Raw genomic sequence first — 14,444 nt, 5'->3', positions numbered from 1 at the left:
GGATATCATGTTACACAATACATGTATGTTTTGTTTGATAATGTGCATATTTATATCCAAAAATCTCAGTTTACATTGGCGTGTGACGTGCAGTAATGTTTTGATTCCAAACATCCGGAACTTTATGGAAAAAGCATAACTCCATCAACTCCAACCCGGAAGTGGGAAATCTTTCTCAGGTTTTCGCCTGCCATATGAATTCTGTTATACTCACAGACATCATTCAAACAGTTTTAGAAACTTCAGATTATGTTCTATCCAATGCTACTAATAATATGCATATATTAGCATCTGGGACCGAGTAGGAGGCAGTTTACTCTGGGCACGCATTTCATCCAAAAGTGAAAATGCTGCCCCCTATCCCAAACGGGTTTAATGGTATCCTGTTCTCACAGCTAATGGAATAAAATGTCTGTCTCAGCTAGGGCTGCACAATTATTTGAGTTATTATCGAAATTGCAATATGTATATCGCAAGAGGTTGCAATTTATTATTAAGTGCCATGAATGTAACGTTCAAATGCAATGAGGGTCCCCTGGGAAACTGACCGACGCTGGTTCCTACCCTGTCACAACAACTTCTATTGTACCTTGTTTGTTTTTTAGTTGTCATGCCAAACTACACCAAGCATAGAATCTGAATATTACTTTGGTAAACCAACAGTCTACCAAAGTGTTTTGATCTAAATTGCAAGTTATATCATGATCGCAATATTTGGTAAATATTGTGCAGCCCTAGTCTCAGCCCTACATCACATTGTTTTTTGCAACGGTGACCACAGGAGTCTTGTATACAGACAGGTCGTAACTGAGGAAATGCATCATGATCACTAAGAATGTGACAAAAAAATGTGTTTACCTTCATTTTAATCTAAATTCAGACCCCCCCCACACACACACACATTGAGTGGATTGTTTAACCAGCCATTTTGAGTCCGACTGTACAGTATTTTCTTTTTAAATATTATCAATCAGTCCTGGACTAAACAAATCTGTCTCCAAGGCGGAAAGCTGTGGTTGAAGTTGTGCACCGTGTAGAGAACCAAAAGTGGGTTTGCCGCCAAACTAGTTGAGAACATTTACAACTGCGACCTGGCCAAGATAAAGCAAAGCAAAGAAAAAACAACAACACAGAGTTACACATAAAAAAAATGTACAGTCAATAATCCAATAGAAAAATATATGTACAGTGTGTGCAAATGTAGAAGATTAGGGAGGTAAAGGCAATAAATAGGCCATAGATGTGAAATAATTACAATTTAGCATTAACACTTGAGTGATAGATGTGCAGATAATGATGTGCAAGTAGAGATACTGGGGTGCAAAAGAGCAAGAGGGTAAGTAATAATATGGGGATGAGGTAGTTGGGTGTGCTATTTACATATTGGCTGTGTACAGGTACAGTGATCGGTAAGCTGCTCTGACAGCTGATGCTTAAAGTTAGAGAGGGAGATATGTCTCCAGCTTCAGTGATTTTTGCCATTTATTCAAGTCATTGGCAGCAGAGAACTGGAAGGAAAGGCGACCAAAGGAAGTGTTGGCTTTGGGGATGACCAGTGAAATATACCTGCTGGAGCGCATGCTACGGGTGGGTGTTGCTATGGTGACCAGTGAGCTGAGACCAGGCGGGGCTTTACCTAGCAAAGACTTTTATAGATGACCTGGAGCCAGTGGGTTTGGCAACGAATATGTAGTGAGGGCCAGCCAACGAGAGCATACAGGTTGCAGTGGTGGCTGGTATATGGGGCTTTGGTGACAAAACGGATGACACTGTGATAGACTACATCCAGTTTGCTGAGTAGAGTGTTGGAGGCTATTTTGTAAATGACATCGCCGAAGTCAAGGATCGGTAGGATAGTACGTTATACGAGGGTATGTTTGGCAGCATGAGTGAAGGAGGCTTTGTTGCAAAATAGGAAGCCGATTTTATAGATTTCATTTTGGATTGGGGATGCTTAATGTGAGTGGATGGAGAGTTTACAGTCTAACCAAACACCTAGGTCCACATATTCCATGTCAGAACTGTCTAGAATAGTGACGCTAGTCGGGCAGGAGGGTGCGGGCAGCAATCGGTTGAAGAGCATGCACTTAGTTTTACTAGCATTTAAAAGCAGTTGGAGGCCATGTAAAAAGTGGTGTATGGCGTTGAAGCTCGTCTGGAGGTTTGTTTAGCACAGTGTCCAAAGAAGGGCCAGATGTATGCAGAATGGTGTAATCTGCGTAGAGGTGGATCAGAGAATCACCAGCAGCAAGAGCGACATCATTGATATATACAGAGAAAGGAGTCGGCCCGAGAATTGAACCCTGTGGCACCCCCATAGAGACTGCCAGAGGTCCGGACAACAGGCCCTCTGATTTGACACACTGAACTCTATCTGAGAAGTAGTTGGTGAACCAGGTGAGGCAGTCATTTGAGAAACCAAGGCTATTGAGTCTGCTGATAAGAATGCGGTGATTGACAAAGTCGAAAGCCTTGGCCAGGTCAATGAAGACGGCTGCACAGTACTGTCTTTTTTATCAATGGCGGTTATGAAATCGTTTAGGACCTTGAGCATGGCTGAGGTGCACCCATGACCAGCTCGGAAAACCAGATTGCATAGCGGAGAAGGTACGATGGGATTCGAAATGGTCGGTGATCTGTTTTGTTAACTTAGCTTTCGAAGATTTTAGAAAGGCAGGGCAGGATAGATATAGGTCTATAACAGTTTGGGTCCGCTTGCAAAAGCTGAAACAGGGCTGTTTCCCAGAGTTAATCCTAGGTGACTGTATTATTCATTACTACATTGATTTAATCAATAGGGTCTGTGTTCTAATTGCTTAGTCATGTTCTTTGATACAGGCTCCAGGCGTCTACAGCTCTGATTCTGGTTGTTCCTGTTACATAGGGTGCTGCAACTCACTGACCTCTTTCACTCCTTTTGCAAGGTGGCTCATTCTGTATATTTTGTTCCCTTTTTCTATTTTCTTCTGTTTGCAACCACAGAGATGGAACAGTCAGTTTTGTGTTTGTCTGGTGACGTTTTAGGTTCATTTGACGAGCTGGACTCTGTTGATCTCTGCGAGTGTTTGTCTGCAGTGTGAGTGGATGTGATTGTATCAACAGAAGGAAGCTGATTACTAATCAAATGGCTGAAATCACTGCATTAACCAATCAGAGTCTTTCCTTTAATTCTCACGAATTGAATTGTGTGGCATTTCCTTGTCTGTGGAAACAGTGGGTAGTTACAACCTGGGTCTGTGGTAAGTGTGTAGTAATGGCCTTGTGTTCCAATCCAAATACTGTAGGTCAAGTCTTCTGCACCCCTGACCTTTTTAGAGGACCTGACTAACTTGTTACCTGGCCTCACAGCATTAGAAGCCGTAATGGCACAAAGTCTGGGGGGATTTTCCTCAAGGAACCGTTCTAGGGATGAATAAATGACAGGCTTGCACAAACGCAGCTTGACGGGTTTCCAAAAAATGTGCTTTAATTTGAAGCGCCACAAGACCACCGCTTAATAAGCTTTGTAAGCAAGCACTGCGAGAACACTTAGAGCAGTCTTTGTGCATAACTAGACAATATTATGCACCCGTTTTGTATTATTTTTTTATTAATAGAACTGGGTTTGCCTGGCAGGAAGGAAGCGGGAGTGAAAGTTGACATTGTCATGGAGGACGCCACATAAAACATGTGATCTTTAATACAATCAAGTTATTTTAAGTAGCTTTCAATGGGAACAGTAAGTCTTCTAACAGCAGTGTGTTTGGCAGCAAGGTTTGTGTGTATGTATATGAAATGTATGTTAGCCTTCAGGAAAGAGGAAGTGAAGATCATAAAGTGCACGTGCCAAGAGGTGGGTGCACGCTACATCAACCAGGTTAAAGGACACCCCACCCATATTAGTCCCTAGAGTGCGTGTCTAGCTGTCTGTTTCGTGTTTTTTTGTTTTTTTTGTCTTCATGAGTGTCTTGTGTGTTCAAGTGCTTGCAGATGTTCAGATGTTTACTTGGGGGGGGGGAAGAGACAGCACCCAGCTAGCACATTTGGGTCCTTGGAGGTTGTGAGAATGTGCATTTTTGGTTTCCCAATTTGTTTTGGGAACAAAGCCATAAGTTTCCTAAACGGTAAGACTGAATGTTTTAAAAAATATGTATTTTTAAATGTTCTGAGAACGGATGTTGATTTGAACTATCCCCACCAGATGCGTTCATGATATGCAGGTTAAAATTAAAATACCAATATATTTGACAGGTCAAAACACAAATGAAACATTCATGGACATTTAGATTGCTGTTGCTAGCTCATTTGTCATGGGAGATTAATTGCTTATGGTCTTTTTTTTGCCCATTTTGAGTCCTACAAAACAAATGGGTTTTCTACTCTGACAATTAATCAATCCACCCATACGATGGGAAACCTAGTTAGATTTGAGTAAGATTTCTCTCATTGAAGCTTTCTTTTCCTTCTCTGGATTTTAAATGGTGTTTGGCAACCAACTTTAAGTTGTGTTACTTCCAACCGGACTGGAATGTGGACCTCGTTCCTCTTTCAATCACCCACGTGGGTGAAGTGGCGCGTTAAAGCGTCTAAAATAGAGCCAAGTTCTATTTTAGCGCCTGGCTACACAGGACGCACGTGAGCAGTTGGGATGAAATGATTGAATAACATGTATATGTACATTTATTTTACACGCAACGCGGCTGGTTTAGTCACCGTCTTAAAATGTTCCATAAGACTTTTAACACTACTAACTTGTTTGGGGTAAACTTGTCGTTTTTTAACTCCAAGCACAGATAGGACACATGGAAATGAATTTCCTTAGGCTTTAATCATGCAAACACTTTTTATTATTTTTTATTATGACACGGCATCTGTGAGATTCAAAGTTATAATCTAATGTTCTCTATCCATGGAATTAGTCCACTGCACCACCAGGTTGGAGCTAGCATGCCATATATATATTTTTTTACATATACAAAGCAACATTCCCAGAAAGTTGTGGGAAGGTTGTATGCAAAATAACCATTGGACAACCGACAGCAGTGGAAAGTGTGAGTGACTGACTCACCACAGCACTGATGCTGTTTGAGAATATGTGAGTGGGTGGTCAGGTTCATTCTCTTGCACGGTGAGTGGGAGAACGCCGGGTGATAACACAGCACCAGAGAAGTCTGGACTCCCATCTGCGTTCAGAAGTAGACACCTCCCAACTGCTAGGCATTATTTGCTCGTGGAGGAGAAGCAGGGAGGCTGTGTGTCTGGGGGAGGGTAGCCTGCTCGGTCGAAGTGGTTGAGCATTCAGAGGTGCAAATGTCTTGCTTTCACCTTTTTCTAAACCATTCAGTTTAATTTACCATAAATTTGAACATCGTGTTCTTGGTGTCACCCTTTGGTCAATTAGGGATGCGTGGTTTGCGCACACAGCAAAAAGGCTGTAAATGATCTCACATAACAGGCTTATCATGTGTACATACCACCTAAGCAGTTTTGTTATGCATACATTGAGAGAGCACAACAAACGGAATCTCTCCATGTTCTCCCTGGAGGCTGTGCTGAGTGATATTCAAACCAGAATCAACCAACCTGTCTACTGCTTCTATGGGTTCACTTACACAGGATCTTGGAGATGGGCGACAAAATGGGCCGGTGTTGCGTCGCCTATGACGTCATAACCGTAGCAAGCTCAGTGGTTTTGACAGCCAATAAAACGAGCTGAAAGCACTCTATTCCCCGACAATCAAACTCGTACATAACCAAGTAATGGTCAAGTTCAAGACTGGACAAAGTACAGCATGTCGGGGACCAATTCAAGAACATAGGCGACTTTAGAGATACCGCGAGGGACAAGAGTGCCGTCGGGTATACTGTTTGTGGACATATATTCTTACTGGTAAATTTTTGCTATGGTTCCTTCGCTCTGCAAATAAGATGAATTATTTAGTCAACTAACCTTCAGGACGTTTTCCAGTGCGTAAATACAGCGCGTTCACTCGTGGATTAGGAAACATTTGCATGAAGGCTAATTTATCTATTAGATGTTCATCAGTCTACTCCGTTTTTGGAACAAATTGTTATAGCATAAGTAATTGATATTCCTGTGAAATGGCATAATATAATGCGGTACTGTACAATCTATATTCGTTGCATACATTGTATGTAGCCTAATATTGTATGATGATGGTTACATTATTAGCCCTACAGTAAGTGCTGCAGAGCGCGCTGCATTTTCTGGCGTTGTAGATAATTACAACATTGAACGGTGTATGTCTCTTGGTGGTTATTTACAGGCGTTTCCTGTACCTGAATTATCCTCCTCACTTTACAGATCCAATGCATTGGTTGATAGTGTTCTGGGAACCATCTGTTGACAGCACGGAACATTGAAGGTCAGTATAGTATGTTCCGTTCTTTTCACTTTAACTGACTCCTTGCAGCTTCTAACAGATCAGCATCGTATGACCTGTAGGCTGACGTTGTTTAAAATGTCTTGATTTAAGATATCAGTTTATTTTGTATGCTGTTGACTCATCATGTGTGTTACTTGCTCTTATTACATTTCCCAATGCAATATTCCGCAGCTGCACAGAACATCACAGAACATCGCCGCGAATCACTTATGTGATAATGTGACTTTAGATTGGCGTTTCAAATGGTAAAAAAATCTGTGTTGTAGTACTGTCCAGGACAGAACGTGACTCGGACACGACCAGTGGTGACTCGGATGAAAATCTCTCTTTGGTGCATAATTTAACATACTAGCTACAACAGCAAATGTTAGAGAGCTAAATTATCTAGATATCCTTACAATGTAACAGCATCTAGTATATTAAAACAATTATTGGATGGCAGTTTAGCACTGACTCGTGACTATAAAGGACTCGGACTTGGGGACTTACTCGGACTTAATGTGATTTCAGGGGTAGAAATATATTTGATTTTTTAGTACACATTTTGGGTGGCTACCAAGCAGAAATGCAACCCATGCTGATATTGGCACAATGATTATTTCTCATTCCACCTCAATCTTTCTAATTCAGGTCAATTGAAAAAAATTCTCTGAATGTTTGTATTTTGTTTGTCTTTTCTTCTTCAATCTGTACTTTTTTACTCTGCTTCCATCCTCTCCTCCTCCCTGGCCTATTATACACTAATTCTTCCCAGAACCCCGACCCTGTGTGTTTTCCAACCTGCCTCCTCGTGAACGAGAGACCGAAAGGTTCAAAAAGAGAGGGATTTTGGTGCCACTCATCTCAGTAAGAGGTTGTGTCAAAGCCAATCATGAACTGCTTTGGATCTCCCCCAGGCGAGGACGTCCCCCCCCCACGTTCCAGACGCTCCGCAAATAACATGGCCGCCAACTCAGCAACACCCCCCTCTGACAGGCGCTTCCTCATCTTCTTCGACTTTGACGAGACCATTGTAAATGAGAGCAGTGATGATGTGGTGGTGCAGGCGGCCCCAGGGCAGAACCTCCCCGCCTGGCTGAAGGACACCTACCGACCGGGCCACTACAACGAGTACATGCAGCGCGTGCTGGCCTACATGGCAGAGAAGGGCGTGACCGAGAGTGCCATCCGCTCCGTCATCGAGAAGATCCCCGCCTCTCCCGGCATGCTGGCCTTGTTTCAGTTCCTCCGCCACCGCCCCCCGCAGGACTTTGAGGTGGTTCTGGTGTCTGATGCCAACACTTTCTTCATCGAGTCCTGGCTCCGCCGCGTTGGGGCCCGCCAGCTCTTCGTCAAGATCTTCACCAACCCTGCCACCTTCGACAAGGATGGCCGGCTGGTGCTCCGCCCCTTCCACTCCCACAGCTGCCTGCGCTGCCCGGAGAACATGTGTAAGCAGGTGATCTTGAGGGACTATGTGATGCGGCGTACACAGGAGCGTGGGCGGCCGTTCCAGAGGGTATTCTATGTGGGCGATGGGGCCAACGACTTCTGCCCGTCTCTGATCCTGGGGCCCCGGGACACGGCGTTTGCCCGACGGGACTACCCCATGCACCGGCTGATCACTGAGATCCACGAGGCCAGGCCAGGGGAGTTCAAGGCTGTTACTGTGCCCTGGGCCAGTGGGGATGATGTGGTGGAGCGACTCAGGAGGCACGCAGAGGAGAAATGATGAAGCTAGGGGTGGGGGGGGGGGCTGCTCACACACATACACAAATACTCACACACACAGCAAATCACATTCCCAGATCAAATCCCCACAAAACCACACTGACACACAATGAAAATCCACTCTACGCTCAAGAATAGAGCATGCCAATTGAACAGGCGTTTTGATATATTGCCTGCGACAATGTCACACTTCCGCTCAGTCCATCTGTCTTACTCGGACTCAGCCACAGAGCTAGAGATACTGTAGTCTTTCAGTCCACCTCTTCTCACTCTAGGCTTGAAGTCAATCAGAAACACCACCAACCCAGGAAAGGCATCAACTCTGTTAGTTATTACAGGGACCTATGCCTTAGTTGATATCCTACCAGTCAGGGCAGTATTGTCAGTCAATCTTTCAGAGGGATTGATCCTCTTATGCTGGATTGAGAGTGAAGAGGAACAAACATCATTGACTGAATATAGGGGGTTCTGCAGTGATACATTTAAGACTGATGTATTACCTATATTCCTTTGTTGACTCTGAGCTCTATTGGTTTATTACAGTTTTCCTCAATTGCTAACAAGCGTCGGTCAATACTGAAGCCACTTTTTCAAAACTCTTCACACAGTCTGCATTACCAACATGCATCTTGGCCAAACAGTTCATCTCACCTCAAACCACTTCATACACGTCTCAAAATAAGCCCGTTCGACCATAACTCTGGCAGCAGTTCTCACTCAAAACACACTGACCTAAAAAAAACACTAACAGGGAGCATTACATAAATGTACTTCTCTTTGAATGATTTTCCACATAAATCATTATTTCATTATAGAATAACACCGTGACTTTATTGACTGTACTAAAGTATATGTAACAAGAATGAATCAGAAATGCAGCAATTTGCATCAATAGCCTTTTATTTTTTTCTATGTCTTTGCATAATAGTCATTTACTTGTGAAGAATAAAGATGAAACAAAAAAGAAGTTCCTGAAATTCCAGGGCTGCAATAATTTCAAAAACATGTATAGTATAATCACTAACTGTACAGTACTGTGACGGTTCTAGTTCTCCCTCTCTCCTGCATTTAGCCACAAGTTCTCAACATCACATCTTACGTCTTCTTTGGCGAAGCATCTTGGGAAGTATCTTCTGGAATGCCTAATCCAACCCTGCCAGTCTTCAGGAGAAGTGTCTCCACACCCTGCATTCATGGTGTCCAGCAAGGACATCTGGTCATGTGGATGGTGGTCATAAACCTTCCACCTCCACGCAGAGGAAAACTCCTCTATGGGGTTAAGGAAGGGGGAGTGTGGAGATATGAATAGTACTGGCATCCTGGGATGTGCAGCAAACCAGTCTGTGACTGCAGCAGAGTGGTGGAATGTCACATTAACCCACACAACGACGGTAGGGGAGTTTCTGGCCCCTCTCTCCTCCGCTGGCACGAGTCGATTATACAGATTCATCCAGAAAATAAATGAGCCTCTCTGTATTGTAGCGGCCAATGAGTGGTTTATGTAACAGCAAACCATCATTGGATAGTGCTGCACACATTGATGTTAGCTCCTCTCTGGCCTGGGACTTCCACGGTTGAGGTCTGTCCAATCACATTTCTTCCCCTGCGGTGTGTTTTTGTCAGATTTGAATCCAGCTTCATCCACAAAGATGAATATACGTGCGGTTTGCCTGGCTTCCATCTCCATTAATCTCAAACACAGTAAATCCACAGTTTTACAGTACTTTATATTATGCATAGCTGTGTATGTACCCTGTTTGGTTATTGAACAGACATCTTACCTGGATATATTGATACCAGAGTTCTTTCACAGTTTCTCTCAAAGGGTACAACTGCTTCCTCTGTATTCTATGTCTCTCTAGGACTCTGGCCATTGTCGTTGTGCTGACCGTATTCACATTCCCAAAAGTAATATTGTCTGCCAGCACTCTGTCCCGAATTTCCCACAGTTTTATTGCATTGTTGCCAATCACCATGTCAACAATGGCAATTTCCTGCGCATCTGATAATATTCTGCCTATGCTGTGGGAGGCAACCATTGGATCCTACTGAAAAACACAAAAACAAATCAATCCTTTAAAACATGTCAGTACATGTAAAAATGTGAACATACTGTATTGTACTGTAATATATAGTTAAATTATTATTGAAGGATGCACATCTCACCTGTTGTTTTGCCAGAAAATTTGTACTATTGATGCAACTGTTGAATGCTGCAGATTTGGTTGCACCCTTAAACCGGCTTCTCTCAAAGAGAGACCATGGTTTACAACATGGTCAATAATTGTGGCCCTTATCTCATCAGAGACCACCGCTCTGGGTCTTCCTCTCCTTTGTCCTCCACGCATTCTCCCTCTCCCTGCCACTCTTCTTTCCCCACCAACCTGTCTTCCTTGATCCATGTTTCCAAACTAAATCATTCCGAAGCCGTCCTCTTTTGTCTGTTTAGTAACAAGCCTAAAAACATTACACTTGGGTAGGCTTTCAGCTGAAATTGCAATCAGCTGTGTTTGGAATTATTAAATATTCTGCTGAGATTTTCTATGTTTCAATCTGGTTACTGCAGAAATGCACGACATTTGCCATCATTCTGTTTTGAATGTGTTTTTAACAGTTTTGGAAACAGTGTGTTAGCATTTGAAAACATGCTGCAAATATATAGTTTTGCAGGTGGTGGAGTACGAATGGATGCATTTTGTGTGAAAGCAATGAAAAATGATTCACAGTTTGGTCCACATACACTTCCGTTTCACTGACTGTGTGAAGAGTTTTGACAATGTGACTTCAGTTTTGACCAATGCATGTTATCAATTGAAAAAACTGTAACAGTCAAACTGGGTCAGTAGGGCAGTAGATCCGGTTAGTTAGTGTCCCGTTCTCTGACTATAGCCCTCTCCAGTCCACCCAATGGCATTGTCGATGCTAAATGAATGGGTGGCTGTTCTAGTGTAATTCTTAAATCTTATATTATCAATAATAAATTGAAAATGTAATGTGATATCGCCATCTACTGGCAGACCTACAGATTGCAAGTGGAGACCAGTTTTAAAGTTTTGGAAAATAAGTTGAAATGAAACAGAAAATGTACTGTACCATATGACATAGCTATATAACTAAATATTGTCGTTTTTAAAACATGTATGTATTATTATTATTTGTGCATGTCTGTTTTTAATATGTAACACGTACTTGTACCTACATGTTCCACCACCAGCAGGAATATAAAGCCATGAACTAAACTTCTGAGTCTGTACTTTAATTATGTCCTATCCTAACACACTAATTGCACCCCACTATATTTCTCTCTACACATAAATTCCACTGGAAACTGTTCCTTGACTAAGGCAGCAGCACAATAGGCTTGAACACCATTTAGATGGTGACTTAAAATATGACTTAGAATACTCATAATAGTCACATACTGATTTAGAATATGTGGACAACTACAAATACCTAGGTGTCTGGTTAGACTGTAAACTCTCCTTCCAGACTCACATCAAACATCTCCAATTCAAAGTTAAATCTAGAATTGGCTTCCTATTTCGCAACAAAGCATCCTTCACTCATGCTGCCAAACACCCTCGTAAAACTGACCATCCTACCGATCCTCGACTTCGGCGATGTCATTTACAAAATAGCCTCCATTACCCTACTCAATAAATTGGATGCAGTCTATCACAGTGCCATCCGTTTTGTCACCAAAGCCCCATATACTACCCACCACTGCGACCTGTACGCTCTCGTTGGCTGGCCCTCGCTTCATACTCGTCGACAAACCCACTGGCTCCAGGTCATCTACAAGACCCTGCTAGGTAAAGCCCTGACTTATCTCAGCTCGCTGGTCACCATAGCATCCACCTGTAGCACGTGCTCCAGCAGGTATATCTCTCTGGTCACCCCCAAAACCAATTCCTCCTTTGGCCGCCTCTCCTTCCAGTTCTCTGCTGCCAATGACTGGAACGAACTACAAAAATCTCTGAAACTGGAAACACTTATCTCCCTCACTAGCTTTAAGCACCAGCTGTCAGAGCAGCTTACATATTACTGCACCTGTACATAGCCCATCTATAATTTAGCCCAAACAACTACCTCTTCCCCTACTGTATTTATTTATTTTGCTCCTTTGCACCCCATTATTTCTATTTCTACTTTGCACATTCTTTCACTGCAAATCTACCATTCCAGTGTTTTACTTGCTATATTGTATTTACTTCCCCACCATGGCCTTTTTTTCCCCTTTACCTCCCTTATCTCACCTCATTTGCTCACATTGTATATAGACTCATTTTTCTACTGTATTATTGACTGTATGTTTGTTTTACTCCATGTGTAACTCTGTGTTGTTGTATGTGTCAAACTGCTTTGCTTTATCTTATCCAGGTCGCAATTGTAAATGAGAACTTGTTCTCAACTTGCCTACTTGGTTAAATAAAGGCAGATTTGTCCCTCGTTCCAGTCATCGGATACCCCAGAACTATGCAATGATCAATGAACAATTATCAATTTCCACAACAAGCACTGAAATAATTATAATTGTGCCAACACTGCTTGAGTCCCTGTGGATTTATCCATTTTGTATTATAAGCAGACCTAGCCTATCTAGAATATATATATGACACTAGCCTATCTAAAAGATATGTATGGCATTATACAGAATTTGAGAACAAGAACAGTCACTTTTATTGTTTCACATAATGACTGTAAACACTTAAACTGTCTACCAACAGCCGTCTATTAGAGAAAGCTAGTTGAACAACTTATATAGTGTGATGATGGTTGCAATACATCTGCATTTGGCAAATAAATGACTGTAACCTCCACCTTAAAGGCCCAATGCAGACGTTTTTATATCAACATTAAATCATTTAAGACCCTTACTGTAATTATTTTCCATTGAAATGGTCAAGATTTATAGCAAAAACCTATTTCTCAAACAAGCATTTAGCTAGGATTGTCTGGGAGTGGTCTGAGTGGGGTGGGGAGAACTGAAAACTAGCTGTTATTGGCAGACAAGTTTGAAACGCTCTTTACAGTTAGGCTACTTCCTAATAGTTGCTGGTTGAAAATGCAATCTACACAGGACCATCTAATCAGGGTTTGGCATGGGTGGCTTTGTTATTGGTCAATTAATTTATTTACTGCCTTGTGATGTCACCAGTTTAAATAAATTAATAGACCAATAACAAAGCCACCCATGCCAAACCCTGATTAGATGGTCCTGTGTAGATTGCATTTTCAACCAGCAACTATTAGGAAGTAGCCTAACTGTATCCACGTTTCCATGCAACCATTGCATGTGGATTAATTACCTGATGTATGAAAAACGTCACGACCAGGCTAATGGAAACATGAAATTCCGGTAAAATTGTATAAATGCTGACAGATGGTGGGATCTTTCTGTGTCAGCAAAATGAATTATGCGGGAAATGGCGGTGGAATGCCTTTATGTGTAAATATGGACATAATAACCATCATATTGAAGTAAACTTGGAGTCACGCGATTACATTTTGTGTGGTCCTCCCAATACAACTCAGGAAAGCTTGCAGTTTATTAGGCTACAGATTGGGCTCCCGAGTGCCACAGCAGTCTATGGCACTGCATCTCAGTGCTAGAGGTATCACTACAGACCCTGGTTCGATTTCAGCCTGAATCACTTAAGTCCCATAGGGCAGCGCACAATTGGCTCAGCGTTGTCCAAGGGTTGGCCGGGGTATGCCGTAATTATAAATATTAATTTGTTCTTAACTTACTTGCCTAGTTAAATAAAATAATATTAAATAAGTTATGATTAACTTAACAGGGTGGTGAACGTGCAAGGTGATGAGCTTGATGCTCCTTTCCAATAAACATCAAGGGTCTTATTCTTGTGACATGATAATCGATGCTGTTTGACGAATACAAATAATATCTATTTTATAATACTAATCTCATAATGTAGGTTGCATACCTGCACTGTATCTGTGAGCTGTTGGCTAGAGTGCATATACCAAAACCACAGTGGACACATTTGCTGTATAACTAAAATGTTTTTGTGACAAAGCCATCAGTAGAGTTGAAAATGCGATGGAAACCATCGCATTTAACTTGGATTTTTCATTCGGTACATGTGAATTTAACAGCAAAAGTTATTTTTATGTGCACTATGTCATCAGGCACAGCCTTTTATCTGCAAAAAGTCAGTTTGATGGAAACATTTCTGATTTAAACAGATTTAATGGAAACATTTCTGGTGGGAAAATGCTCATATTGTTTTATGCGGATTTAAAAAATATTTGCATGCAAATCTGTGTCATTGTTTGGAAACCTAGCTACTGATAAAATATTTTTTTACTGATAAAAGTTTTTTT

At 42.0% G+C, this 14,444-nt stretch overlaps 1 protein-coding gene across 4 annotated transcripts; it reads left to right on the top strand.

Moving 5' to 3' along the window:
• Positions 1 to 5,614: 5,614 nt before the first annotated feature.
• LOC112225966 (probable phosphatase phospho1) lies at positions 5,615 to 11,335 on the top strand. Of its 4 annotated transcripts, none has more exons than XM_042307364.1 (3): positions 5,615 to 5,869; positions 6,305 to 6,365; positions 7,283 to 11,335. In XM_042307364.1, the coding sequence occupies exon 3, from the start codon at positions 7,327 to 7,329 to the stop codon at positions 8,095 to 8,097; it is 771 nt and encodes a 256-aa protein (XP_042163298.1). In that variant the 5' UTR covers positions 5,615 to 5,869; positions 6,305 to 6,365; positions 7,283 to 7,326; the 3' UTR covers positions 8,098 to 11,335. The 4 variants fall into 4 exon arrangements, with proteins under 4 accessions (XP_042163298.1, XP_042163299.1, XP_042163296.1 ...); XM_042307365.1 differs by having other exon boundaries at positions 6,267 to 6,365; XM_042307362.1 differs by having other exon boundaries at positions 5,619 to 5,869; positions 7,141 to 11,335.
• Positions 11,336 to 14,444: the final 3,109 nt, after the last annotated feature.

This window comes from Oncorhynchus tshawytscha, linkage group LG27 (genome assembly GCF_018296145.1).
Source record: "Oncorhynchus tshawytscha isolate Ot180627B linkage group LG27, Otsh_v2.0, whole genome shotgun sequence".
Classification (NCBI taxonomy): Eukaryota; Metazoa; Chordata; class Actinopteri; order Salmoniformes; family Salmonidae; genus Oncorhynchus; species Oncorhynchus tshawytscha.
Note: the sequence above shows the minus strand (reverse complement) of the source record. Positions and strands in the feature narration are given on the sequence as shown.

Excerpts from the sequence above, each read along its gene's own strand:
- LOC112225966 (XM_042307362.1), top strand. The coding sequence starts at position 7,258 with ATGAACTGCTTTGGATCTCCCCCAGGCGAGGACGTCCCCCCCCCACGT.